Source organism: Agelaius phoeniceus (assembly GCF_051311805.1).
Source record: "Agelaius phoeniceus isolate bAgePho1 chromosome W unlocalized genomic scaffold, bAgePho1.hap1 SUPER_W_unloc_1, whole genome shotgun sequence".
Taxonomy (NCBI): Eukaryota; Metazoa; Chordata; class Aves; order Passeriformes; family Icteridae; genus Agelaius; species Agelaius phoeniceus.
Genome location: NW_027509866.1, coordinates 8,862,876 through 8,887,161, shown reverse-complemented (window position 1 = coordinate 8,887,161; position 24,286 = coordinate 8,862,876). Strand labels below are relative to the sequence as shown.

At 53.7% G+C, this 24,286-nt stretch overlaps 2 protein-coding genes across 2 annotated transcripts in view; both read right to left on the bottom strand.

The window, feature by feature from the left end:
• Positions 1–16,898, bottom strand: part of LOC143692497 (uncharacterized) — a 53,179-nt gene extending 36,281 nt beyond the window's left edge. Inside the window, exons 1-3 of the mRNA XM_077172730.1 lie at positions 16,882–16,898; positions 12,510–12,579; positions 11,180–11,954 (exon numbers count right to left, since the gene is read on the bottom strand). Coding sequence (XP_077028845.1) covers positions 11,180–11,954; positions 12,510–12,579; positions 16,882–16,898 — 862 coding nt within the window. The remainder of the gene's footprint in view (positions 1–11,179; positions 11,955–12,509; positions 12,580–16,881) is intronic.
• Positions 1,559–2,491, bottom strand: LOC129130707 (olfactory receptor 14J1-like). Its single transcript, XM_054649290.2, has one exon. The coding sequence runs from the start codon at positions 2,489–2,491 to the stop codon at positions 1,559–1,561; it is 933 nt and encodes a 310-aa protein (XP_054505265.2).
• Positions 16,899–24,286: the final 7,388 nt, after the last annotated feature.

Here is a 24,286-nt window from a genome sequence, read left to right as displayed (position 1 = left end):
GGTATTTAGACTGATTTGAGAACTCTATTCAAAGTGAAAGTACTATATCGAAAACAATGCAAGAGAATTCTTTTGTCCTGTTTCCTTTTCCTGTTTATAGAAGGATATCAGCTATCCTCAGTTGATATTCATTCTCAGCACCTTCTAATTGAGTTTGAATAGATATGAAGAAAAAGACCCTTCATGGCTGACAATCAAAAACACTTTGTCCCCATCCCCTCCTCACCATTTCCCTCATCCAAACCCTGGCACTTCTATGGATCAGGAATGATGTGGCCAGCAAGAGCAGGGAAGGGATACTTCCCCTGTGCTGGGCACTGGTTGGGCAGCACTGCGGTGTCCAGTTCTAGCCCCCCTGGGGTGGTCAATAGGAAGAAATTCTTATCAGGAAGAGAAAAGAAAGCAAAGGTGGCACAAAGGAAATGGTCAGGGCAGTTTGGGGGTGGCTGCCAGGCAGCCCTGGCTCTGAGCAACAGCGTCTGCAGTGGCACAGGAAACTCCCAGCTGATGGGAACAAACTTTCCGGCTGACTGCAGAGGCCAGGACAAAGCTGAGTGGTTTCCCTGGTGTCTCCCAGGCCTTGCTGGCCCCAGGGGCTGATGGCATTTGTGCTCCCTCAGGTTCATGTCCCCACAGCAACAGCATGGGGGTGCTGGCCCTGCTGTGTGCAATGCAAACAGGGGCTGCTGAGGCAGTGCTGCCGTGTCTGTGCCTGCAAGGATGGGGCACCTGTGTGAGCTGGGGGAGAGGCCAGGGCTGCAGAGGGGGGATGTTGTTGGCAGCTGCATGAGGACGCTCTGGGACGCTGCCCTGGGCTGTGCAGCGCACTGGGCATGGATCAGCCCCTGCTCTGCTGCTCCTTCCCGTCTGCCCCAGGGCCCTTGCAGAGCCCCAGCCATGCTGTTTGCCCCCAGCCTGCCCACGGCCAGCCTGGGGCTGCTGACGGGGGTTTCTGTGCTGAGCCTTGGCCTGGCCGTGTTCTTGAGAGAGCCTGGGCAAGGAGCCTGGAGCCCCCAGGGCCTGGCCTGAGGCGTCAGCGCTGCCCCAGCAGTGCCCATGGCCTGTCCCTGCTGCAGCCCCGGCACTGCCACCCCCAGGGCTGTGCCCGGCCCCGAGAGCACTCAGGCCCTGCAGCAACACCAGGGCCACCAGGGCAGCGGGGCAGGGCCACGGCAGCAGCACTGGCAACACCAAGTGCTGCTGCTGCTGCTGCTGCTGGGCACAGCTGCTGGGCCAGCACTGATCTGCCCCAGCTCTGCACACAGACATTGCTGCTGCAGCTCCAGAGAAGGCAACACAAGGGCATCTCTGCTGAAAACTCTGCTGGGAGATCCTTTAGTTCCTTTAAACCCACCAAGAGTGCAGCCCCTCACTGACACAGTCTGTGGCCAAGGGAATGGGGAGTGAATCAAAACAAGAAATGGCACAAACAATGACCTTTATTTGTGGACAATATTGAAAAAACTAAATCAAAGAAAAAATACCTCCACTGGGAAACCAAGAAGAAGTATTAAAGATGACTTTTATTACAAGTGATTTGTAGAAATTGGCCAGCAGTTTAATGTTTCTGAAACCATCGAGTCATCAGTCTCCACACTGCAGCCTTGAGCTCCTGGTTCCTCAGGCTGTAGATGAGGGGGTTCAGGGCTGGAGGCACCACTGAGTACAGAACTGACAGGGCCAGATCCAGGGATGGGGAGGACATGGAGGGGGGCTTCAGGTGAGCAAATACAGCAGTGCTGACAAACAGAGAGAGCACAGCCAGGTGAGGGAGGCAGGTGGAAAAGGCTTTGTGCCGTCCCTGCTTAGAGGGGATCTTCAGCACAGCCCTGAAGATCTGCACATAGGAGAAAACAATGAACACAAAACATCTGAGTGCTAAACACACACTTACAGCCATAAGCCTGATTTCCCTGAGATAGGATTTGGAGCAGGATAGCTTGAGGATCTGTGGGATTTCACAGAAGAACTGGCCCAGGACATTGCCATGGCACAGGGGCAGGGAAAATGTATTGGCCGTGTGCATGAGGGCATTGAGAAAGGCACTGGCCCAGGCAGCTGCTGCCATGTGGGCACAAGCTCTGCTGCCCAGGAGGGTCCCGTAGTGCAGGGGTTTGCAGATGGACACGTAGCGGTCGTAGCACATCACGGTCAGGAGGGAAAATTCTGCTGAGATGAAGAACAGGAAGAAAAAGAGCTGTGCAGCACATGCAGTGTAGGAGATGTTGCTGGTGTCCCAGAGGGAATTGTGCATGGCTTTGGGGACAGTGGTGCAGATGGAGCCCAGGTCAGCGAGGGCCAGGTTGAGCAGGAAGAAGAACATGGCTGTGTGCAGGTGGTGGCCGCAGGCTACGGCGCTGATGATGAGGCCGTTGCCCAGGAGGGCAGCCAGGGAGATGCCCAGCAAGAGGCAGAAGTGCAGGAGCTGCAGCTGCCGCGTGTCTGCCAATGCCAGCAGCAGGAAGTGCCTGATGGAGCTGCTGTTGGACATTTGCTGTGATGCCTTGGCATGGGGATCTGTAAAAAAAGTAATCATGGAATAGTTGGGTTTGGAGAGGACTTGAAATATCCCAGCAGAGCCTGGGGGCACTTTCCCCCCACTGCCTGCCCAGGGCTCTGCTGCCTGGAGCTGTCCCTGCCAGCAGCTGCTTCCCTGTGCCCAGGGCTGGGCCCTGTCAGTGCTGCCAGAGCCCAGCCCAGCCCTGGGGGCTCAGCTCTGCCCTGCAGAGCCCTCCCAGCTCAGGCACTGCCCAGGGGCAGCTTTGGCTCTGCAGGCTCTGATGGCAACGTCAGAGCAACCCTGAGGAGGCTGGAAAAGCGACACTGATGCTGGCTGTGGGGGTCTCTGTGCTGATTTCTGTCACTGCCTGGTTTATGCAGATCTCAGGGAAAATTTCTTTATTTTATTCTACCTGAACTTAGAGATGGAAATATACATGCAGATTCTCATCCCAGAAACCCAGAGCAGTAGATTTAAAAGCAGGATTTTCCCTTTTATTCAGCTCCTCCCTTGCTCTGCTCCCTGTATAATCTACTTGGAAATGTTCTGCAGTTCACTGCCATGCTAGGAGCAGTCCTGAACAATGCAGCATCCTCCCCACACAAGGAGAACACTTCCAAGCCTCACCAGCTGTCTCCTCCCACCCAGATCTTGTCCCCCAGTGCTGGGAGCAGCTGCCAGGGCTGGCTGAGAGCTGTCCCTGGCAGGCAGCAGAGTCCCTGCCCCAGCACAGCGCCCTGGGCTGCAGGACCCTGCTCTGCAGGACAGCCCTGGGCACCCCTGGCTGCTCTGCACAAGAGACAAGCAGAGAATGTACTCACAGGCTCTGCAGGCATTGGCATGTTCCAGCTTGAGGAGATGGCTCCAGGAGCTGCAGCTGCATTGTCCTGCAGCCAGAGGTTCCTGTGCCAAGGGCTGGCAGTGATTGTGCCCCAGGCACTTCTCAGCCCCTTCCCAGCCCTGACTGATTGAAGCTCTCTGTGCCTCTGGGCTGTGCCCGGGCTGGCTGCAGGCAGTGCCCCAGCCCTGCTGGGCTGGCACAAGAGCTGCTCATCAAGAGAAATGTGCTTTTGAAGCTCTTCTTGGTGAGCAGGAGCTGCCTCTGTGCCAGGAGCCCAGCCCAGCTCAGCAGCACAGACACAGCACAAGGACTTGAATCAGCCTCTGGGGCTTTGTGCTCAGGCCCTGAGCATCAGTCCCTGAGAGGGAGCTGAAGAAACCTCTCCAGAACTCCAAGGCAGTATCCAACTCCAAACTTTCTTGGACTTTTAATGGGTCCCAGAGAGGGACACGACTGAGCAAGTGTCCCCAGGCCCCAGGCAGAGCAGAGAACTGCAGGCAGTGCTGACAGGTGGGGACAAAGAGAAGCCAAGTCTTGGTGCCCTGGCGCTCAGCAGGGTCTGTGCCAGCAAGGGCTGGGAGGAGACACCTTGTCCTGAGGCCCTGGGGCCTCCTGGCACAGCCCCAGCCAGGCTGGGCACTGTCAGCCCCTTGTGCTGCCCTCAGCATCCCCCCCTAGCCCACATCCCAGTGGCCTCAAGGATCTGCTGCAAGGAGTCCCTGGGGAGCCTTGCTCAGCAATGGCCCTGGGGGCTCCTTCATGCTCCCTGCAGGGACTGCAGCTTTTTCAAAGGACTTTGGCTTTGGCTTTTGCCTTGGAGTCTCTGAGAGGTTTGTGCAATCATGGCCTCCAATTATCTGCTGTAATTAGTCCCTGGAGAGGCTTTGTCAGTAACAACACTCAGTGGGGATCATTAATGCTTCAGGGTACTCCAGTTATTTGAAGGTACTTGGTGTTTCCCTTTTGATGCAGACTCTGTGAGAGTTTTGTGCAATCATGGCCCCAATTATCTGCTTTAACGAGTCCCTGGAGAGCTTTGTACTGACACTCAGTGGGGCTCATTAATACTTTGAGATACTCAAGTTGTTTAAGGTACTTAGGAATTTCCTGTCTGCACTGAGTCTCTCAGAAGTTTTTGGTCAATCCTGGCCTCAAATTCTCCCCTCCAAGGAGTCCATGATGATCCTGTGTTGGGGATGGACCTCAGTGGGACCCATTCATGCTTTGAGACACTTTGGGGTTTTCTACTGATTTGACTCCTGGAAAGGTTTGTGCAATCTCCTCTCAGGCCCTGAGGTTCCAGGGCTCAGCTCCAAATGCACCACAGGGCTCATTAGGATCAAGCAAGTCCTGACAAACCATGGCTCTGCCTTGATTTCCCTGTGCTTTAGTACTGTTCATTACGAAGATTTCCTATTACAGTTATGGAAAAATAATTCAGAGACCTTTTAAGAAATATGTATTCCTATCTTAAAGGGTGTCTTTTTTTGCTGTTCCTATTATACAAGAGGTGATTGCAGCATTCTGTGATTGATATTGATCCAGTGTCTCTCCTAAGGAGGTCTGGCCAGGTCAGTGAAGTTGTTCCTTAGAGCTGTCCCAGTGTGGACAACCCAGCCCCACATTCCCCAACCCCATGTGAGAAACAATTTTCACTTTCAAAAATGTAAATGCTTTATTAAGACCTTATCAAAATACAACAAGAAGACTGAATAAAGAAAGGAAAGGATATCACATCAGGAGCAAAGGATTCAGTAACCATGTGCTCATCTACAAAATGGATGTTCTGTCTTTTATAACTCTAGCCCTTCCCAAATTCTTGTCAATCGACTCCTTCTTCACTGTCCAGTGGTGGAGATCACTGTCTCACACCTTGATTGGAGGTCAGGTGCTGCCATAGGAACAAGCCAACCCTCCCAAATGCCCCAGCTACTGAGGCCATCCTGTGATAGCAATGCAAGGGGGAGGGGAAGGATAACTGTACATCTACAAATCTTCTCCTAACATATATTTAATATTCACCCCTTAATTGTGAGCGTCAACTATAGGATTACTCATCTATAACAACCCCCCCTTTTCTTTTTCTGTAAGGCATTTTGCTCAAACAATTAAGTAAAAAAGTTTCTCTCTCTTTTGAATGAGTCATACCAGCATCTGTTGATGCGGGCAAGGACAGTGGGAACAGGAGAAAAAATCTCAGGTTTTCCTTAGACACACTTATTTGGAATGGACAAAAGGGCATCCCAGAGGTCCAGTGTGGCTTTGACTCCCATCTACCGTGCCTGTGTGGCTGCTACCCATAGTTGGTGCATCTTAGGGGTGAGTACAGAGGCCAACTCGGTCCTGCCCTCCAGTCCCTGTTGAATTAAAAGACAACTGAGGAATTATAGAGGTCTGGAATGGCCTTTTGTCCCTACCTTGCCATGCCTACGGGGTTGCTACCCACAGCAGGGCTATGGAGCCTTCTTGGTAGCAAACAAAGGGGCCAACCTGGCCTTGCCCTCCTTCCTTTGTCTTATTTTCTTAAAGAAGCTGTCCCATTACCTTTTACAGTCCCTTGTGTACTTCTCCTCAACAGATGCTGGTAATTCTCACCCATGAAAACAGGAACACAATTCTCGAGCTGGTTGGTGGAAGCTTGACTCTACCTTTTTTGGCATCTTGGTGTTTTTCTGGTTGACTCTCAGTCTCTGCTTGAGAGTCAATCTTGTTTCACCCAGCCTGGATGTTACAGTCCACTCTTTGGGTTCTTCTCCTGGGCCTTTGACTCTCTTGCCATGAGTCCATCCCCGCTCTGCAGCTCGCACGGCCGATTCGGTGCTGAGCAGTGCCTGAAAGGGACCTTCCCACTGGGGAGTTAGAGGCTGATCTCTCCATGGCTTAATCATCACCCAATCCCCGGGATTAATATTATGGATTCTGAAATCCAGGGTGGTAGTTTGAGGAATTGCCCCTTTATGTCTTAGCCCTTCTAAGGTTTGTGCTACAGACATCACTTATTTCTTGGCATTGGCTTCCCCTTCCTCATAGGTGGCAGCCTTCTGGGGTGAGGTCAGGAAGAGAAACCCAAACATCATTTCATAGGGTGACAGCCCCAGATCTGACCAGGGTTGGGTTCTAATTCTTAATAAGGCCAAAGGGAGATATTTTATCCATGACATTTGGGTTTCAATCATTACCTTAACTAGAGCTCCTATAAGAGTTGGAGTCATTCTCTCAACCTGACCAGAACTCTGTAGATGCCATGGAGTGTGTAATTCCAATTTCACTCCCGGGCCTGAAAGACTTTCTGCAATATCTCTGATGTGAAATGAGTTCCCCAGTCTAAATCAATCTTGTTTGCCATCCCATATTGGGGAATGATTGATTCTAGAAGTGTTTTACTCACAACACTGGCATTGGCTTTCACAGTGGGTACCACCTCTACCCAATGAGTCAAGCGATCTACTATCACTGGCAAAAACTTCCACCATTGTACCTGGGGAAGCTCAGGAAAGTCTCTTTGGATGTTTTAGAAGGGCCTTAAGGCCAGTTCTCGCCCTCCCCTGGGTGTTTTCCTCATCATTTTCTTATTCACTTGTTGACATATCACACACAGTTCAGTTACTTGCTTAGCGATTCTGAAAATTCCTGTGCATCCCCAATTCCTTAGAAATTGATCACTGAGCACTTGTGTACCCCAATGTGTTGTTCCATGTATGCCTTCTAGCATTTTCTTGCCAAGGGGTTTATTCAACATTTGCCTCCCATCTGCTCATCTCCACTTCCCTTTGTTATGTTTCTTGGCTCCTATTTTAAGGAGTTCTTCCTCTTCTGTCCCACTGAATGCAGGGACTTTTTGCATTTCTCTCATGGGTGTTAATACTATTATTAGTTTTACTCTCTCTGATTCAGTTGCATTTTTAGCTTCTAAATTGGCTAAATTGTTCCCTTGTGCCCCTTTTTGATGTCCTTCAACATATACCACCACTACTTCCTCTGGTAATTGTAAGGTTTCTAACACTTCTAAGACAAATTATTCATGAATCAGTCACTTTCCCTTTGAATTTAATAGCCCCCTCTCTTCCCAAATTTTTCCAAAGGCATGCACTGTTCCAAAAGCATATTTTCAGTCTGTATATGTTGTTCCCCTTTTCTGTGCTAATATTTCCAGAGCTCACTTTAGGGCATACAACTCACACCTTGGGCTGACCAGTTGGAAGGTAACTTTCTCTTTTCTATGGCTACCAACCCTTCATGCACTGTAGCATACCCCGATACCCTGTGCCCCTTTATTACCCATGAAGGTCCATCAATGTTCAGTCATTTTCCACCTTGGAGTGGTTGATCTGTTAGGTCCTCTGTTACTTTAGTTTGATAGTTTATATCCTCTAGGCAATTATGTATTAGTTCCTCACCTGGTTCTCCATACAAAAACTGGGCAGTGTTGAGTTGGTTACTCAATTAACTCTAAACTATTATCTATTAAGATGGCTTTGTACTTTAGCACTCAGGAATCAGTGAGCCATTTGTCAGCCTTTTTGGCTTAGGATACTTCTGAGTGTGGGGTATATATATTCAATTTTCCCCCAATTTTTTGCTCTCCTCTATGAGTACAGCAGTCGCTGCCCCTGCCTGAATGCAGGTTGGCCACTGTCGCTGGCCAGGGGTCCATGTACAAATCAGGAATGGGATGGGACTGCTAGGAACGTGCCTTGAGCTATTTTATTTTCCAGCATCAGTCTCATTACATGGTTATGACAATGGGAAGATGCTATCAGCTCACATCCCAGGAAGCAGTCCAAGAACCTAATGTTAAAACTTTCTTTATCAGTTTTTTGACCAATCACATAAAGGAAAAGTTCCATCCAACCACTATAAGCACACATACCTTTGGTTAAAAGAATGCTTGCTTATTTCGAATACAATACCTGCTGGAAAGCCTCAAGATACAATGCACAGAGCTCCATTATCAAGCTTAGAACTCCCTAATATCTTGCTAGATAACTTTTCTGTAGCTTAGGGAGTTATTCTAGACAAGCGTTAATACACATAGAAATTGTTCTATTTGTCCTTATTATTCTACTTCTTACATAATTTTTCTGCTGACCAATCTTATGGCTACTGCTTAGCTCTAATCACAGTTCTGCTGTCTGTGGGGCCTGCCTTGTGCAGCTTTCCCAAAACCCTCTGATTTTAAGGATTCCCACAGCAGGTGAACCCCAAGGGTGGCAGAATCTTGGCCGAGCCGGCCCGGCCCGGGGCTGCTCCTGGGGCCCGGCGGATCCTGGCTGGGCCCGGGCTGGCGGCGGGGCAGGGCTCAGCAGGGCCCAGATGTTCCCAACTGCAGCCATGGCCCGGCCCGGCCTCGGCCCCGCGGCCTCCCCTGCCCTGCCCGGCAGCCGATGGGGCCTGGCGGGGTCCCTGGGAAGGGGCCCGGCCCCACGGCAGGAGCCGCCCGGCCCGGCCTGGCTGAGACGGGGCCGGGTCAGCCTTGTTACCTCTGTGCCGGCCAGAAGGGAAAGAGACCCTCCCAGGCTTTCCCATCTTTAACATGTGTCTTCACAGAGGCGTGTACAGTTTCCTTAGTGGTTTAACAGATTGTCAATTCTCAAAGATAATTACTGATTGGTTTTTTGTCAGACACAGATGAAACTGCTAGCAGCTTCTCTTAGGACATCACTTCCATGATGCAAAACCACCACAACTGCACAGAGCACAGAGCTCCTTTGTCCATATGTAGTGCTCATGTGCCCGAGGCCTCAAAACCCCTCCTTGGGAGATCTCTGGGCCCTCCCCAAGGTGTTTTCAACTGAAAGCATTCAGCTCAGAATATAAGAAAATCACCAGAGGATAGGGCCAGCCTGACATGTCTGTCCTGGCTACTTTTGTCTGGGAGCAATCTTTGGACATGTGGAATTTGGGAGGCCAAATTCTCATTTTGGCCATGGACCATGGACATGAAGGTTCATTCTTTTCCATAGGAAGGAAGGAACAGAGCCCCAGTGTTTGCCAGGCAGAAGAGAGGTGACCACCAGAGGACAAGGCCAGCCAGAAGTGGCAGGTTTTTTTTCTGAGAGAAACCCTTGCATATAGGAAAATTTTTTTAGAGAATACCAATTTTGGCAATGGACATTTAAAAAGAGGGAGGGTTCTTTTCTATAGCAAGGAAAGCACGGAGCCCCAGTGTTCCAGGAGCTGATGAGAGGCAGCCCTTGACATCCCAACATCAGCCAGACCTGTCAGGTGGCCCTGGGAGGCCAAACCAGCCAGGCCTGTTCCATGTACCCTCAGTTCCATGGGGCCCCACAGTGTCCCAATGGTCCCTTGCTTCCCTGAGGCCCTGAGGTGCCATAATGCCCCCTTGGTGACACCAGGCCCTGAAGGGTCCCAATGGTCTCCATGGTTCCATCAGGCCCCACAGAGCCATAATGGTCTCTGGGTTCCATGAAGCCCCGCTGGGTCACCATGGCCCCTTGGTTCCATGGGCTCCAATGGTGCCACAATGATCCCCTTGGTTCCATGAGGTCCCCTCAGTGTCCCAGGGATCTCCAGGGGAAGGGAAGAACCCAGCCCCAGTGTTGCAGGGGCAGTCACCAGAGGCCAAGGCCAGCCAGGCTTGATGGTACTGGCATATTGTGCTTGGGAGTAACCTTTGGATATCCAGAATTTTGGAGGTGGAATCCCAATTTCAGACATGGACACCTGGAGGATAAGGATGGTTGTTTTCCATTGGAAAGAAACCACGGAACACTGATTACACAGTGACATTTGGGGATCTATGGGGAGCATTGGGGATCGTTTCTGGACCTTGTGACCCAACAGGAGCTCCTCTAATAAATGTTGCCTGAAGCTCCCACTGTGCCCATCACGGGAACCCATGTGAGTGTCTGGGACATCCCAGCTCTCTGGCAGCCTGGGGACTCCTGGGATGTCACCACGGAATGGCTGTGACTGCCTCTGACCACAGGGCTCTTTACCATCCCCAGAAAGCCCTGGGAGGTCTCCATGGAGCCCCTGTCTCTGCTTGTGACATTCCAGCTCTGGAACAGCCTGGAGATTCTTGGAAAGTCCCCATGGAACCCTTCTGAGGGCCTGTGACAAATCTGATCCTTAGCAGGCAACCATCACCAGCCCCCTGTTCCTATGCTCAGTCCCTTGGCAGCTCCATGGAGACCCCATGCCAGGGGTGGTTGCCATGGCCACCAGGGCTGGCACCAGCTGGGATGCTCGGTTTCCATGGGCTGGGCTTCAGGAATGGGATTCCCCCATTTCCTGCTCCTGCTAAAACCGCGCTGCCCTCGCTGTCCTCCCGCCTCCCATGGAAAGCACAAAAGGCAAAGATCCCAGGCTGGAATAAGAACAATTTATTGGGAACTGCAGTGAGATAAAGAACAAACAGGAACAAAAACAATATTGATAACAGAAGGGATAAGTAAAACTATTTACAGAGAAAACTACAACATCAACAACTAGTTCTTCCTGGCAATGTATTTCCTCCTCTCTGGAAAGGACACCCTTCTCCTCAGGGAGAGAGAGAGAGAGAGTCCCTTTCCTGCCCCTGGCAATGACCTGAGGTGGGAGTGAATGTAATGACAGGGCCATGGCCAGACCCTCATGTTCTCCAATCCCACATCATGTCATTGGCAGGGGCAGGAAAAGGGACAGGTGTCTTCCCAGCATGGATCACAGGGAACATGGATCACCAGGGCTCTTCCCAACGTGGGGTCTCCAATGGGGGATAAAGCTGGAGCAGTGCATTAAACTCTTCCTGCAGTTGGGGCATGTGCAGGGCTTCTTTTACTCGTGCCTCCGTTGGTGTCTGGTCAAGTGAGAGCTGCTGGTGAAGCTCTTCCCACACTGGGGACACTCGTAGGGCCTCTCCCCAGTGTGGATGCGCCGGTGGGTGACGAGGGTGGAGTTGTGCTTGAAGCCCTTCCCACAGTCAGGGCAGTGGAAGGGCCTCTCATCCGTGTGAATGCGCTGGTGCTGGAGGAGCTGAGAGCTGGTGTGAAACCTCTTCCCACACTCGGGGCACTGGTAGGGCCTCTCCCCTGTGTGGATCATTTGGTGGATGATCATTTGGGTCTTCCTACTAAAGGTCATCCCACATTCCCCACAGTTGTATGGCCTTTCCCCAGTGTGGATCCTCTGGTTGCAGATCAAGAGAGACTTCTGCCTAAAGCTCTTCCCACATTCCCCACACTCATAGGGTCGTTCCCTGGTGTGGGTCTTCTGGTGGGAGATCAGGTTAGAGTTCTGGCTGAAGCTCATCCCACATTCCCCACACTTGTAGGGCTTCCCCCCGGTGTGGATCCGCTGGTGCCTGATGAGGTGGGAGTTGCGCTTGAAGCCCATCCCACAGTCAGGGCAGCGGAAGGGCCTCTCAAACGTGTGAATCCGCTCATGCAGGAGGAGATCGGAGTTGGTGTAAAACCTCTTCTGACACTGGGGACACTCGTAGGGCCTCTCCCCAGCGTGGATGCGTTGGTGGATGATGAGGGCAGAGCTGCAGCTGAAGCCCTTCCCACACTCCCGACACTCGTAGGGCCATTCCCCAGTGTGGATCATCTGGTGGCTGATCAGGGTGCTGCTCTGCCTGAAGCTCTTCCCACACTCCAAGCACTTGTGGGGCTACTCCCCATCGTGAAGCTGCCCATGGGCCACCAGCTCTGAGCTCTGGCTGAAGCTCTGTCCACCTTCCTGGCTCAGGGTGGGTCTTTCCTCCTCAGAGCACCCTGGGCTGGGTTTGGAGCCCCTCCTCCTGTGGGATGTCTGGGGATTTTCCTCCCCATTGGATTCCTGTGTCCTGGAGTCACTCAAAATGGCCTCATCCATGAGTTTCTGCTGTGGGGATTTCTCCTCTCTGGTCTCCATGCTCAGCTCCTTCCTGGGGAGAGGAAGGACAAGGGGAGGATGGGATTTGCCTCCGTGCCAGAGGGAAGGGGAAGGAGATCCCCCCAGTGCATCCCCAGCAGGACGGGGTTGGCAGCCATGGATCCCAGAGGGGCATTCCCGAGGCTGCCAGGGTGCTGCTCCTGCCGTGCCTCCCAAGGAGCTGTGCAGGGCCAGGGGACAAGGGCCAGCAGCTCTGTGGGCTCCCAGAGCACACGGCAAAGGTGGCTTTCCGACATTTTCCATCACATTCCCAGCTGGAAGTAGAGGAAAGAAGGAAAGCGAGTCACTGACCGAATCCTGGAACGACTGCGGTGGAAGGGACCCTGCCCATGGGTTACGATTTCGCGAGGGAGTGACGCCTCTGCCCCAGGGAAGGTGCGAATGAGAGCGTGGGAACGCAACCTGTGGATCTGCTCGAACTTGGATTGAACTGAACAAGAAATGGGAGGAGAGAGGGAGAGAAAGAAATCGGGAAGAGATCTCAGAGAAAGAAAGAAATAGGAAAGAGGTCTTAGAGGGGGAGAAAGAAAGAGGAAAAAGGCTCCGGCCCGGACTCCGCAGCTCCCGGGGCCACCCGCAGGGCTCAGCGCCTTTCACAATTCCAGCCAATCAGAGGACGCGCTGAACAATTTCCAGCCAACCAGAGCTTTTCTTGCCGATGACTCACCGGTTGCCAGGCGGACCCGCAGAGCCCAGCGGCCCCGGAGCGGAGTTTGGGGCTCGGGCCGGGGGCACGGATCCGCCCCGGGGGGGTCCCCGAGCCCCCTGCCCAGCCCTGGGGCCGATCGGGGGCTCCCCCACCCAGCAGCCGGGGCTGCGGGGCCGCGGGGCAGAGGGGTGGGAAAGGGGGGTCCGGGCTGGCAGCGGAGGAAATGCGGGAGGAAGAGGAGGGAGAGGAGGAGCAGGAGCGGGAGCGGGAGAATCCCGGCGCTCGCAGCGCCCGCACGCTGAGCCTGCAGCAGCCCCTGCCCCGGGAGCATCGCCCCCAGCCCCGAGCCGCAGGTGAGGGCGAGGCCGAGCTCGCCCCGGCTCCAGCCAGGGGTGTCCGGGAGGATTTTTTTGGAGCGTGTTCGGAGCCGGCAGATCCCGGACTCGAGCCCCGGGTATCTCCGGGCTCCCTAAGAGGAGCTTTTTCGGGGGCAGAGGAGCCGCGATCGCCCCTCGGGAGGGTCCCGGGGGGTCCACGTGGGGATGGCCCGGTACCGACGGGGCGGGACATTGGTTTTGGGGATCCCCGTGAGAGCCGGGGCTGTGGAACGGGGGACCCCCGGGGCGGGGAGAGGGGAAGGGGCGATACCGGAGCTGGGGCACCCCCGGCAGCCCGGAGATGAGGTGGGGACGGGACCCCCTGACCCTGACAGGGGCGCGTCCTGGGGTGACTTCATGATGCTCGTGCCCCATCGGTCCCTTTAGCCCAGAAATGAGTTCTGCACCTTTAAGGCTGGTTCTGAGAGCCAAGGGGAGGAGGAAGAAGCTGCAGTTTGTTTTCAGGCACTGCACTCACTCCTCCACATTCCGGCTCCTGGATGGACAGAGAGCAGGACAGAGCTCTCCTTTGCTTTTAGTTAGTTTTTAGCTCTCTGAGGCAGAGAAGTTCCCTGAACTGTTCTTTTTCTTTTTCTCTGGAGCTGTTTAAACCTGCTCTGGACTGAACACCCAGAACACCACCGGCAGCTCCCACCTGTGGCCCACCGCGCTGAGCCTGGGCCGTGGCATTTCCAATACAGGCAGGACTGATAAGGGACTGATAAGAGACTGAGTCAGCCAAGCCACAGCCCAAGGAAGGACTTTGGGAGTTTGTCACGTATTTTCCAGCAGCAGGAGGTTTTATTGCTTAATATTGTTCAATTTTTGTGCTGGTGAATGCTTTGCCTGTTCAATAAAGTGGTTTTTTTTCAGTTTTCTCCAAGGAAATATTTTCCCGAACTGGCTGAGGGTGGGGCTGCTGAATCTGCATTCCAGAGGAAATTCCTTTTGGAGGTTTTCAACCAAATTTGCCCTAAAGCAGGACAGGGTGGTGGGAAGAGGGGGGAACCCCAAGTGGCTGGATTGAGGGGAGGCTGGAGAGAGGGACCTTGGGACCCCAAAATCCGCCGGCATCCCTTAGCAGGACCCTGGAGAGGGGGGATCCCCAGGACCCATGGGATCCCCAGCAGCCCAGAGACAGGGGACCACCAGAACCCCAGAGGGATGAGACTGGAAATGGGAAACTCCTGGTGGCGCTTTTTTTATACACTCTTGATTTTTGGAGGTTATTATGGACATCAGGTGACTTCTAGAGATGGACTCGGGCAAGAGGAATCCCCAACCAAAAGCATTCACATCTTGTTTTTCCCCAATCCATGATTTTCCCCAAAACCTTCCCACAGTGACATCCCCTCCTGTCCTGCTCTGGGTGAGCTCAGTCCCAAACCTGACCCTGATCCTGGTCTCAATCTCGCTCCACGTTTAGACACACTCACAGTTCTGAATTTAATCTCATCCTAGTCCCAGACTCATCTAGCCCCAGACCCAATCCCAACCCCAGCCCTAAAGCCAATCCCATGTCTAGCCTTAACCCCAATCCCAGCTCTAATCCAAATCTCAGCCCCAACTCCAAGCCCAGCCCCAATTCCAGGCCCTTCCTAAATCCTCAGCCCCAAACCAAATCCCAGGTTCAGCCCTTCTGGGGCTTTGGGGGTGTCTCTGTCCCTGTGACCCCGATGATGTTTGGGTGGGGTGCCAGCAGGGCTGAGAGGGACAGAGACCCCCCCCGGCCTCCCCAGGGGTGAGAAGGTGGCAGAGCCCCCCCAGCCCCGAGCAGCCTCAGCGGTGAGAGGGACACAGAGCCCCTGGTGCCCAGCCCTGCACAGGCATTGCCTGAGGCCAGAGGGATGGAGACCCCCCGAGCATCCCCCAGGGCCAGGGGACAGAGAGCCCCGAGCATGCCCTGGGCTGAGAGGGACAGAGACTGCCCCGAGCACCCCCTGGCACAGGGGAGAGAGGGAGGGAGACCCCCCAGGCATTCCCTGGGATGAGAATGATGGAGACTCCTGGGGAATGGCCTGGGGTGACAGGGACACCCCTGGGGAATGGCCTGGGGTGACAGGGACAGGGACACCCCTGGGGAATGGCCTGGGGTGACAGGGACAGGGACAACCCCCCAAACCCCTCCCAAGCATCCCCCAGTGTGAGAGGCTCAGAGACCCCTTGACCATCCCCTGGGCACTGGACAAAGTAAAGTTGTTTCTTGACAGAAATCAAACTTAACCCTACAGAAAATGCCTTGAATTTGATCTTCCCACAAGTCACTTGTGGTGAAAATGCAAACAAATCCCAAAATTTAATAAACTTACAGTAGAAGCGATTCTGTGGCAATTCCAAAATCCACTGGTCCTGCCCAGCTCCAGCTCAGCTGCTGGCACATTCTGATAAAAGAAAAGTGGAAATTTGGCCGAATACATTGTGATACCTCTTTTATGAAAAGATTATGAAAAGGAAGGGAAAGCTCTGTGTAGATGTCACAAAGGTGACAGGGACAAAAGAAAAATTATTCTTAGATTTGGCAAAGCCCCCGGCCTGTGAAAGAGAAAAGGGGGGACAGCCACGGACTGAGAGGGACAGAGACCTCCCCTGGGGCAGGGCAAGTGTGACATTGTCCCCTGTGTGTGTGGCCTTCCCAGGGTGGGGGTTTTACACCTGAGCCAGTTTGGGTAAGGGGGGTGGTGTTCACCCCCTGAGCAGGGATTCCCCCACTGTTTCAGGCTGCAATGTAAGATGGAACCAAATGCATGTTTTCAATCCCCATCTTCATCAACTGCTCTAAACAGGTGGGGCAGTGTTCTTGATCTCTTCCATGACTCAGCCCTGATAACGCCCTCCAGGGGAGATATCTTCTGGGAATGGGCCATTGAGTGTCACTGCAGGACTGATCAAATTCCATCCTCCCATTGTGGGATGCTCCGCCCAGGGGCAGGATCCAAGCATTCCTACCTGCATATAAGGTGAGCCTTGCAACACCAGGAGCAGCTTGCCTACTGGATTCCCAGAGGACAAGAGCTCCAGAACCACCCCTGGACCTCCAGAGGAAGACCAGACCCTGCTACAGGATCACTGCTTGGAGAGAATCACGTTCATCACTGCAACAGGACTGCAGCCACCATTTAATGGGACTGCTGCCACCACCCTGAGCAGCAACAGGGTGTCAGGTTATATCCTGACTCTGTCAGTTTAAGGCAGTGTTTCTGTAGCATTGCCTTGATCTTCTTTTCTTATGAAATTGTAATTCTGGTTTAGACTCTCCTCCAGGTTTGCCTTGAAACCAGTAAAAAATTCAATGCGCTCATCCCTTGCTTTCCTCCCTGAACAGGATTTCACATCCCCAAACCTTTGCCAGATGGAGGAGGAGGCTGCAAGGAAGAGGAAGGAGCCCCGGGACATTCAGGAAGGTGAGGAGGAAGTCAGTGCCCCTTTCCCCCTCTCTCCTGCTCCATCTCCCAGCCCAGCACAGCCCCTGGCTGCAGGACAACCCTGCTTCCAACCCCGTCCTGCCGGGGATGCACTGGGGGGATCTCCTTCCCCTTCCCTGTGGCACGGAGGCAAATCCCATCCGCTCCTTGTCCTTCCTCCCCCAGAGAAGGAGCTGAGGATGGAGACCAGGGAGGAAAAATCCCCAGGGCCGGACCTCATGGAAGACGCCATTTTGCGTGACTCCAGGGCACAGGAATCCAATGGGGAGGAAAATCCCCAGAGATCTCACAAGAGGAGGGCTCCAAACCCAGCCCAGGGTGCTCTGAGGAGGAAAGACGCACCCTGAGCCAGGAAGGTGGACAGAGCTTCAGCCAGAGCTCAGAGCTGGTGGTCCATGGGCCGCTTCACAATGGGGAGAAGCCCCACAAGTGCTTGGAGTGTGGGAAGAGCTTCAGGCAGAGCAGCACCCTGATCAGCCACCAGATGATCCACACTGGGGAATGGCCCTACGAGTGTGGGGAGTGTGGGAAGGGCTTCAGCTGCAGCTCTGCCCTCGTCATCCACCAATGCATCCACACTGGGGAGAGGCCCTATGAGTGTCCCCAGTGTCAGAAGAGGTTTCAGACCAGCTCCAGTCTCCACCTGCATGAACGAATTCACTCAGAGGAGAGGCCCTTCCACTGCCCTGACTATGGGAAGGGCTTCAAGCAGAAATCCCACCTCATCAGGCACCGGCGCATCCACACTGGGGCGAGGCCCTACGAGTGTTCCCAGTGTGGGAAGAGCTTCACCAGCAGCTCTCACTTGACAAAACACCAACGGAGCCACCAATAAGGGAAGCCCTGCAAATGCCTCGATTGCAGGAACAGCTTCATGCACCACTCCAGCTTCATCCCCCATGGGAGAACCCATGTTGGTCAGAGCCCTGGTGATCCATGTTCCCTGTGATCCATGCTAGGAAGACACCTGTACCTTTCCCTGCCCCTGCTAATGACATGATGTGGGATGGAGGAACATGATGGTCTGGCCATGGCCCTGTCATTACATTCACTCCCACCTCAGGTCATTGCCAGGGGCAGGAAAGGGACTCTCTCTCTCTCTCTTCCAGAGGAGAAGGGTGTCCTTTCGAGGCAGGATGAAATACGTGGCCAGGCAGGCAGTTGTTGATGTTGTAGTTTTCCCTGTAAATAGTTTTTCTTATCCTGTCTGTTGAAAATATTGTTTTTATTCCTTTTTGTTCCTTATCTGGTTGCTGTTCCCAATAAATTGTTCTTATCCCAGCCCAGGATCTTTGCCTTTTGTGCTTTCCATGGGAGGCGGGAGGGCAGCGAGGGCAGCGCGGTTTTAGCGGGAGCAGGAAATTGGGGAATCCCATTGCTGAAGCCCGGCCCGTGGAAACCGAGCATCCCAGCTGGTGCCAGCCCTGGTGGCCATGGCAGCAGCCTTGGGAGCGGGTCCCTGGCTGGGGCTGTGGGAACCTCTTCCCTCTGGTGCCCAGGGACAGGAGTGGAGGGAGCGGCTGCAGCTGAGTCGGGGCAGGCTCAGCTTGGATGTCAGGAAAAGGTTTTTGCCCAGAGGCTGCTGGGGCCCTGGCCAGGCTCCCCAGGGCAGGGTCCCAGCTCCAGGGCTCTCTGAGCTGCAGCAGCGTTTGGCCAGCGCTGCCAGGCCCAGGCTGGCATTGTTGGGGTGTCCTGTGCAGGGCCAGCAGTTGGACTGGAGGATCCTGATGGGTCCCTCCCAGCTCAGCCAATTCTGTGCTTCTGGGATCCCATCAGCCTGGGGATGGGGCTGCCAATGGTTGCCATGGCAACGGGCTCTGGCTGCTGGCCTGAGCTGGTGTCCATGGCAACCACCCCTGGCATGGGGTCCCCATGGAGCTGCCAAGGGACTGAGCATAGCAACAGGGGGCTGGTGATGGTTGCCATGGAAACTGACCATAGCAACAGGGGGCTGGTGATGGTTGCCTTCTAAGGGTCAGATTTGTCACAGTCACTCAGAGGGGTTCCATGGGGACTTTCCAAGAATCTCCAGGCTGTTCCAGAGCTGGAATGTCACAGGCAGAGACAGAGGCTCCATGGAGACCTCCCAGGGCTTTCTGGGGATGGTAAAGAGCCCTGGGTGACATCCCAGGAGTCCCCAGGCTGCCAAAGAGCCGGGATGTCTCAGACACTCACAGGGGCTCCTGTCATGACCACAGTGGGAGCTTCAGGCAACATTTATTAGAGAAGCTCCTGTTGGGTCACGAGGTGCAGAAACGATCCCCAATGCTCCCCATAGATCCCCAAATGTCACTGTGTAATCAGTGCTCCGTGCTTTCTTTCCAATGGAAAACAACCATCCTTATCCTCCAGGTGTCCATGTCTGAAATTGGGATTCCACCTCCAAAATTCTGTATATCCAAGGGTTGCTCCCAGGCACAATCTGCCAGTACCATCAAGCCTGGCTGGCCTTGACCTCTGGTGACTGCCCCTGCAACACTGGGGCTGGGTTCTTCCCTTCCCATGGAGATCACTGGGACACTGTGGGACCTCATGGAACCAAGGGGATCATTGTGGCACCACTGGAGCCCATGGAACCAAGGAGCCATGGTGACACAGTGGGGCTTCATGGAACCCAGAGACCATTATGGCTCTGTGGGGCCTGATGGAACCATGGAGACCATTGGGACCCTTCAGGGCCTGGTGTCACCAAGGGGGCATTATGACTCCTCAGGGCCTCTTGGAAGCAAGGGACCATTGGGACACTGTGGGGCCCCATGGAACTGAGGGAACATTGAACAGGCCTGGCTGGTTTGGCTTCCCAGGGGTCCCCTGAGAGGTCTGGCTGATGTTGCAATGTCAAGAGCCGCCTCTCATCAGCTCCTGGAAAACTGGGGCTCTGTGCTTTTCTTGCTATGGAAAAGAACCATCCCCCTTTTCCGATGCCCATTGCCAAAATTGGAACTCTCCCTAAAACAATTCCTATATGCAAGGATATCACTCAGAACAAAATCCTGCTTGCTCTGGCTGGCCTTGGCCTCTGGTGGCCACCTCTCATCTGCCCCTGAAACACTGGGGCTCTGTTCCTTCCTTCTTATGGAAAAGAACCGGCTTTCATGTCCAGGGACCATGGCCAAAATTAGAATTTGGCCTCTCAATTCTGTTTATCCAAGGACTGATCTCAGACAAAAGTAGCCAGGACAGACAGGTCAGGCTTGCCCTGTCCTCTCATGATTTTCTTAGACCTTGAGCTGAATGTTTTCATTTGAAAACATCTTGGATAGGGCACAGAGATCTCCCAAGGAGGTATTTTGAAACCTCGGGCACGTGAGCACTACATATGGACAAAGGAGCTCTGTGCTCTGTGCTGTTGTGGTGGTTTTGCATCACAGAAGTGATGTCCTAAAAGAAGTTGCTAGCAGTTTTCTTCCATGTCTGAGAAAAAACCAATCAGTAATTAGCTTTGAGAACTGACAATCTGTTAAACCACTAAGGAAACTGTACACACCTCTGTGAAGACACATGTTAACGATGGGAAAGCCTGGGAGGGTCTCTTTCCCTTCTGGCTGGCACAGAGGTAACAAGGCTGACCCGGCCCCGTCTCAGCCAGGCCGGGCCGGGCGGCTCCTGCCGTGGGGCCGGGCCCCTTCCCAGGGACCCCGCCAGGCCCCATCGGCTGCCGGGCAGGGCAGGGGAGGCCGCGGGGCCGAGGCCGGGCCGGGCCATGGCTGCAGTTGGGAACATCTGGGCCCTGCTGAGCCCTGCCCCGCCGCCAGCCCGGGCCCAGCCAGGATCCACCGGGCCCCAGGAGCAGCCCCGGGCCGGGCCGGCTCGGCCAAGATTCTGCCGCCCTTGGGCTTCAGCCGCAAGCCCCGGGCAGGGGCAGGAGAAGCCATCGGCCCCCGGCCGTGCTGCTGCTGTGCTCTGGCCTGGCTGCTGAGATCCTGGCCCTGCCCCAGCGCGGCCCATCCTGACACAGCCCCAGCGCAGCCGCTGCAGAAACCTCCATCGTAAAACAGCTCCAGCCGCAAGCACCGAGCCCGGCCGGGGTCACGGAACCATCTGCAGGCCCTGGGTGAGATATGAACTCTTTCAGTGCTTCCATCCTCCCTCCAGTGAGAGAAAAGGACAAAGTGCAGGCACACAGAGGAGAAACATGAAGACACCCAGGTCACTGAAGGGGAAGTTGAGCCCCAGATGGGAGGGATGAGGAGATGCCTTGATCTTGGGGCTGGAATCCTCTTGTAAAGCTATGGAGAATGATGGAATTGATACATCAGACTCTCTTTTTCCCTATAAGGCATTGAAAAGTATGGGGCGATGACTTGTTCAGCAAAGGTCTCCATGCAAAATAAGCAAATGTTGAAGTAGCTGTGATCCCATGAGAAGTTTGAACGCAGAAAAAGAAAAGAGTGATGAGACTCTGTGCTCTCAGGGAGAGAAGAAGATCTCTGTTCTCAGAGATGAAGATTGTTTCAGAAATAGATAAGGAGAACATTTGCTCTTGAACAGCTCATCTTTAAACTCATACCCCATTAGTTGACATGGCCCATAAAAACAGCTGTGGGAAAAGCTGTGAAAAATGGGAGGGACTTCATGATTGCAGATTTTCTGGGCAGCTGGTATTTGTGGGAATTGAGAGCCACGAGTGAACTTTTTTCTTATGGAGAAGTCTCCATAGCATGAAAGAGAGACTCCTCTCCCTAAGTGAACTGAAGAAAGACTGTTCTAGGTGGTGTAAACTGACTGAAACTTGCAGGTTTTGTCTCCTTGCATTGTCAGTAAGAAAGAAGATGTTGTAGGGAGAGGAGAAGTGTTCAGATTCTTATTATTCTTTCTTCTATTTACTGCTAATAAACTTTTCTATATACCCTTTTAAAATGTTGAGCCTACTTTGCCTTTCTCCTAATCCTATCTCACAGCAGGAAATGAGTAAATATATTCCAGGGAGTGCAATGGTAATTAGCCAACACTGATCCCACTGCACTAATAGATGCATTGGCTGAGAAATCTCAAATTAGCAAACCAAAAATCACTCCAGATACATTCCTGATAAACTACATAAGGGCAGAGGGAAATCAAAGCAGAGCCATGGTTTGTCAGGATTTGCTGCATCCTGATGAGCCCTGTGGTGCATTTGGAGCTGAGCCCTTGAACCTCAGGGCCTGAGAGGAGATTGCACAAACCTTTCCAGGAGTCAAAGCCAGAAGAAAACCCCAAAGTGTCTCAAAGCATGAATGGGTCTCAGTGAGGTCCATCCCCAACACAGGCTCCTCATGGACTCCTTGGAGGAGACAATTGGAGGCCAGGATTGACCAAAAACCTCTCAGAGTCTCAGAGTAGAAAGGAAATTCCAAACTACCTTAAAAATTTTGAGAAGCTCAAAGCATTACTGAGCCCCACTGAGTGTCAGTACAAAGCTCTCCAGGGACTCATTAAAGCAGATAATTGGGGCCATGATTGCACAAACCTCTCACAGAGTCTGTATCAAAAGGGAAACACCAAGTACCTTAAAATAACTAAAGTACCTTGAAGCATTAATGAGCCCACTGAATGTTGTTACTGATAACGGCACTCCAGGGACTCATTAAGCAGATAATTGGAGCCTGTAAATGCACAATCTTTCTCATAGAGTCTGTATCAAAAGGGAAAGGGGAAGTAGCTTAAAAAACTTAAGTACCCTGAAGTAGTAATGAGTCCTAATCAATGCTGCAACAGGCAGAGAATCTCCAGGGACTAATTACAGCAGATAATTGGAGGCCATGATTGCACAAACCTCTCAGAGACTCCAAGGCAAAAGCCAAAGCCAAAGTCCTTTGAAAAACCTGCAGTCCCTGCAGGGAGCATGAAGGAGCCCCCAGGGCCATTGCTGAGCAAGGCTCCCCAGGGACTCCTTGCAGCAGATCTTTGAGGCCACTGGGATGTGGGCTAGGGGGGGATGCTGAGGGCAGCACAAGGGGCTGACAGTGCCCAGCCTGGCTGGGGCTGTGCCAGGAGGCCCCAGGGCCTCAGGACAAGGTGTCTCCTCCCAGCCCTTGCTGGCACAGACCCTGCTGTGGCCCAGGGCACCAAGACTTGGCTTCTCTTTGTCCCCACCTGTCATCACTGCCTGCAGTTCTCTGCTCTGCCTGGGGCCTGGGGACACTTGCTCAGTCGTGTCCCTCAGTGGGACCCATTAAAAGTCCAAGAAAGTTTGGAGTTGGATTCTGCCTTGGAGTTCTGCAGAGGTTTCTTCAGCTCCCTCTCAGGGACTGATGTTCAGGGCCTGAGCACAAAGCCCCAGAGGCTGATTAAAGTCCTTGTGCTGTGTCTGTGCTGCTGAGCTGGGCTGGGCTCCTGGCACAGAGGCAGCTCCTGGTCACCAAGAAGAGCTTCAAAAGCACATTTCTCTGGATGAGCAGCTCTTGTGCCAGCCCAGCAGGGCTGGGGCACTGCCTGCAGCCAGCCTGGGCACAGCCCAGAGGCACAGAGAGCTTCAATCAGTCAGGGCTGGGAAGGGGCTGAGAAGTGCCTGGGGCACAATCACTGCCAGCCCTTGGCACAGGAACCTCTGGCTGCAGGACAATGCAGCTGCAGCTCCTGGAGCCATCTCCTCAAGCTGCAACATCCCAATGCCTGCAGAGCCTGTGAGTACATTCTCTGCTTGTCTCTTGTGCAGAGCAGCCAGGGGTGCCCAGGGCTGTCCTGCAGAGCAGGGTCCTGCAGCCCAGGGCGCTGTGCTGGGGCAGGGACTCTGCTGCCTGCCAGGGACAGCTCTCAGCCAGCCCTGGCAGCTGCTCCCAGCGCTGGGGGACAAGATCTGGCTGGGAGGAGACAGCTGGTGTGGCTTGGAAGTGTTCTCCTTGTGTGGGGAGGATGCTGCATTGTTCAGGACTGCTCCCCGCATGGCATTTAACTGCAGAATTTAGATTCTACAGGGAGCACAGCAAGGCAGGGGCTGCATAAAAGGGGATATCCTGCTTTTTTAATCTACTGCTATGGGTTGGAAATTGCACATAGATGTTCATCTCTCAGTTCAGGTTGAGAAAAATAAAAAACATTCTCTCAGATCTTACAAAACCAGGCAGCAAGAGAAATCACCACAGGACCCCTTAGAGGCAGCCTCAGTGTTGCGTTTCCAGCCTCCTCAGGGTTGCTCTGACGTTGCCATCAGAGCCTGCAGAGCCAGAGCTGCCCCTGGGCAGTGCCTGAGCTGGGAGGGCTCTGCAGGGCAGAGCTGAGCCCCCAGGGCTGGGCTGGGCTCTGGCAGCACTGGCAGGGCCCAGCCCTGGGCACAGGGAAGCAGCTGCTGGCAGGGACAGCTCCAGGCAGCAGAGCCCTGGGCAGGCAGTGGGGGGAAAGTGCCCCCAGCCTCTGCTGGGATATTTCAAGTCCTCTCCACACCCAACTATTCCATGATTACTTTTCTTCCAGATCCCCATGTGCAGCCCCAGCAAATGTCCAACAGCAGCTCCATCAGGCACTTCCTGCTGCTGGCATTGGCAGACACGCGGCAGCTGCAGCTCCTGCACTTCTGCCTCTTGCTGGGCATCTCCCTGGCTGCCCTCCTGGGCAACGGCCTCATCATCAGCGCCGTAGCCTGCAGCCACCACCTGCACACGCCCATGTTCTTCTTCCTGCTCAACCTGGCCCTCGCAGACC

What these genes read in the sequence shown, in the direction of transcription:
- LOC129130707 (XM_054649290.2), bottom strand. Translation starts at nt 2,491, where the DNA reads ATGTCCAACAGCAGCTCCATCAGGCACTTCCTGCTGCTGGCATTGGCA.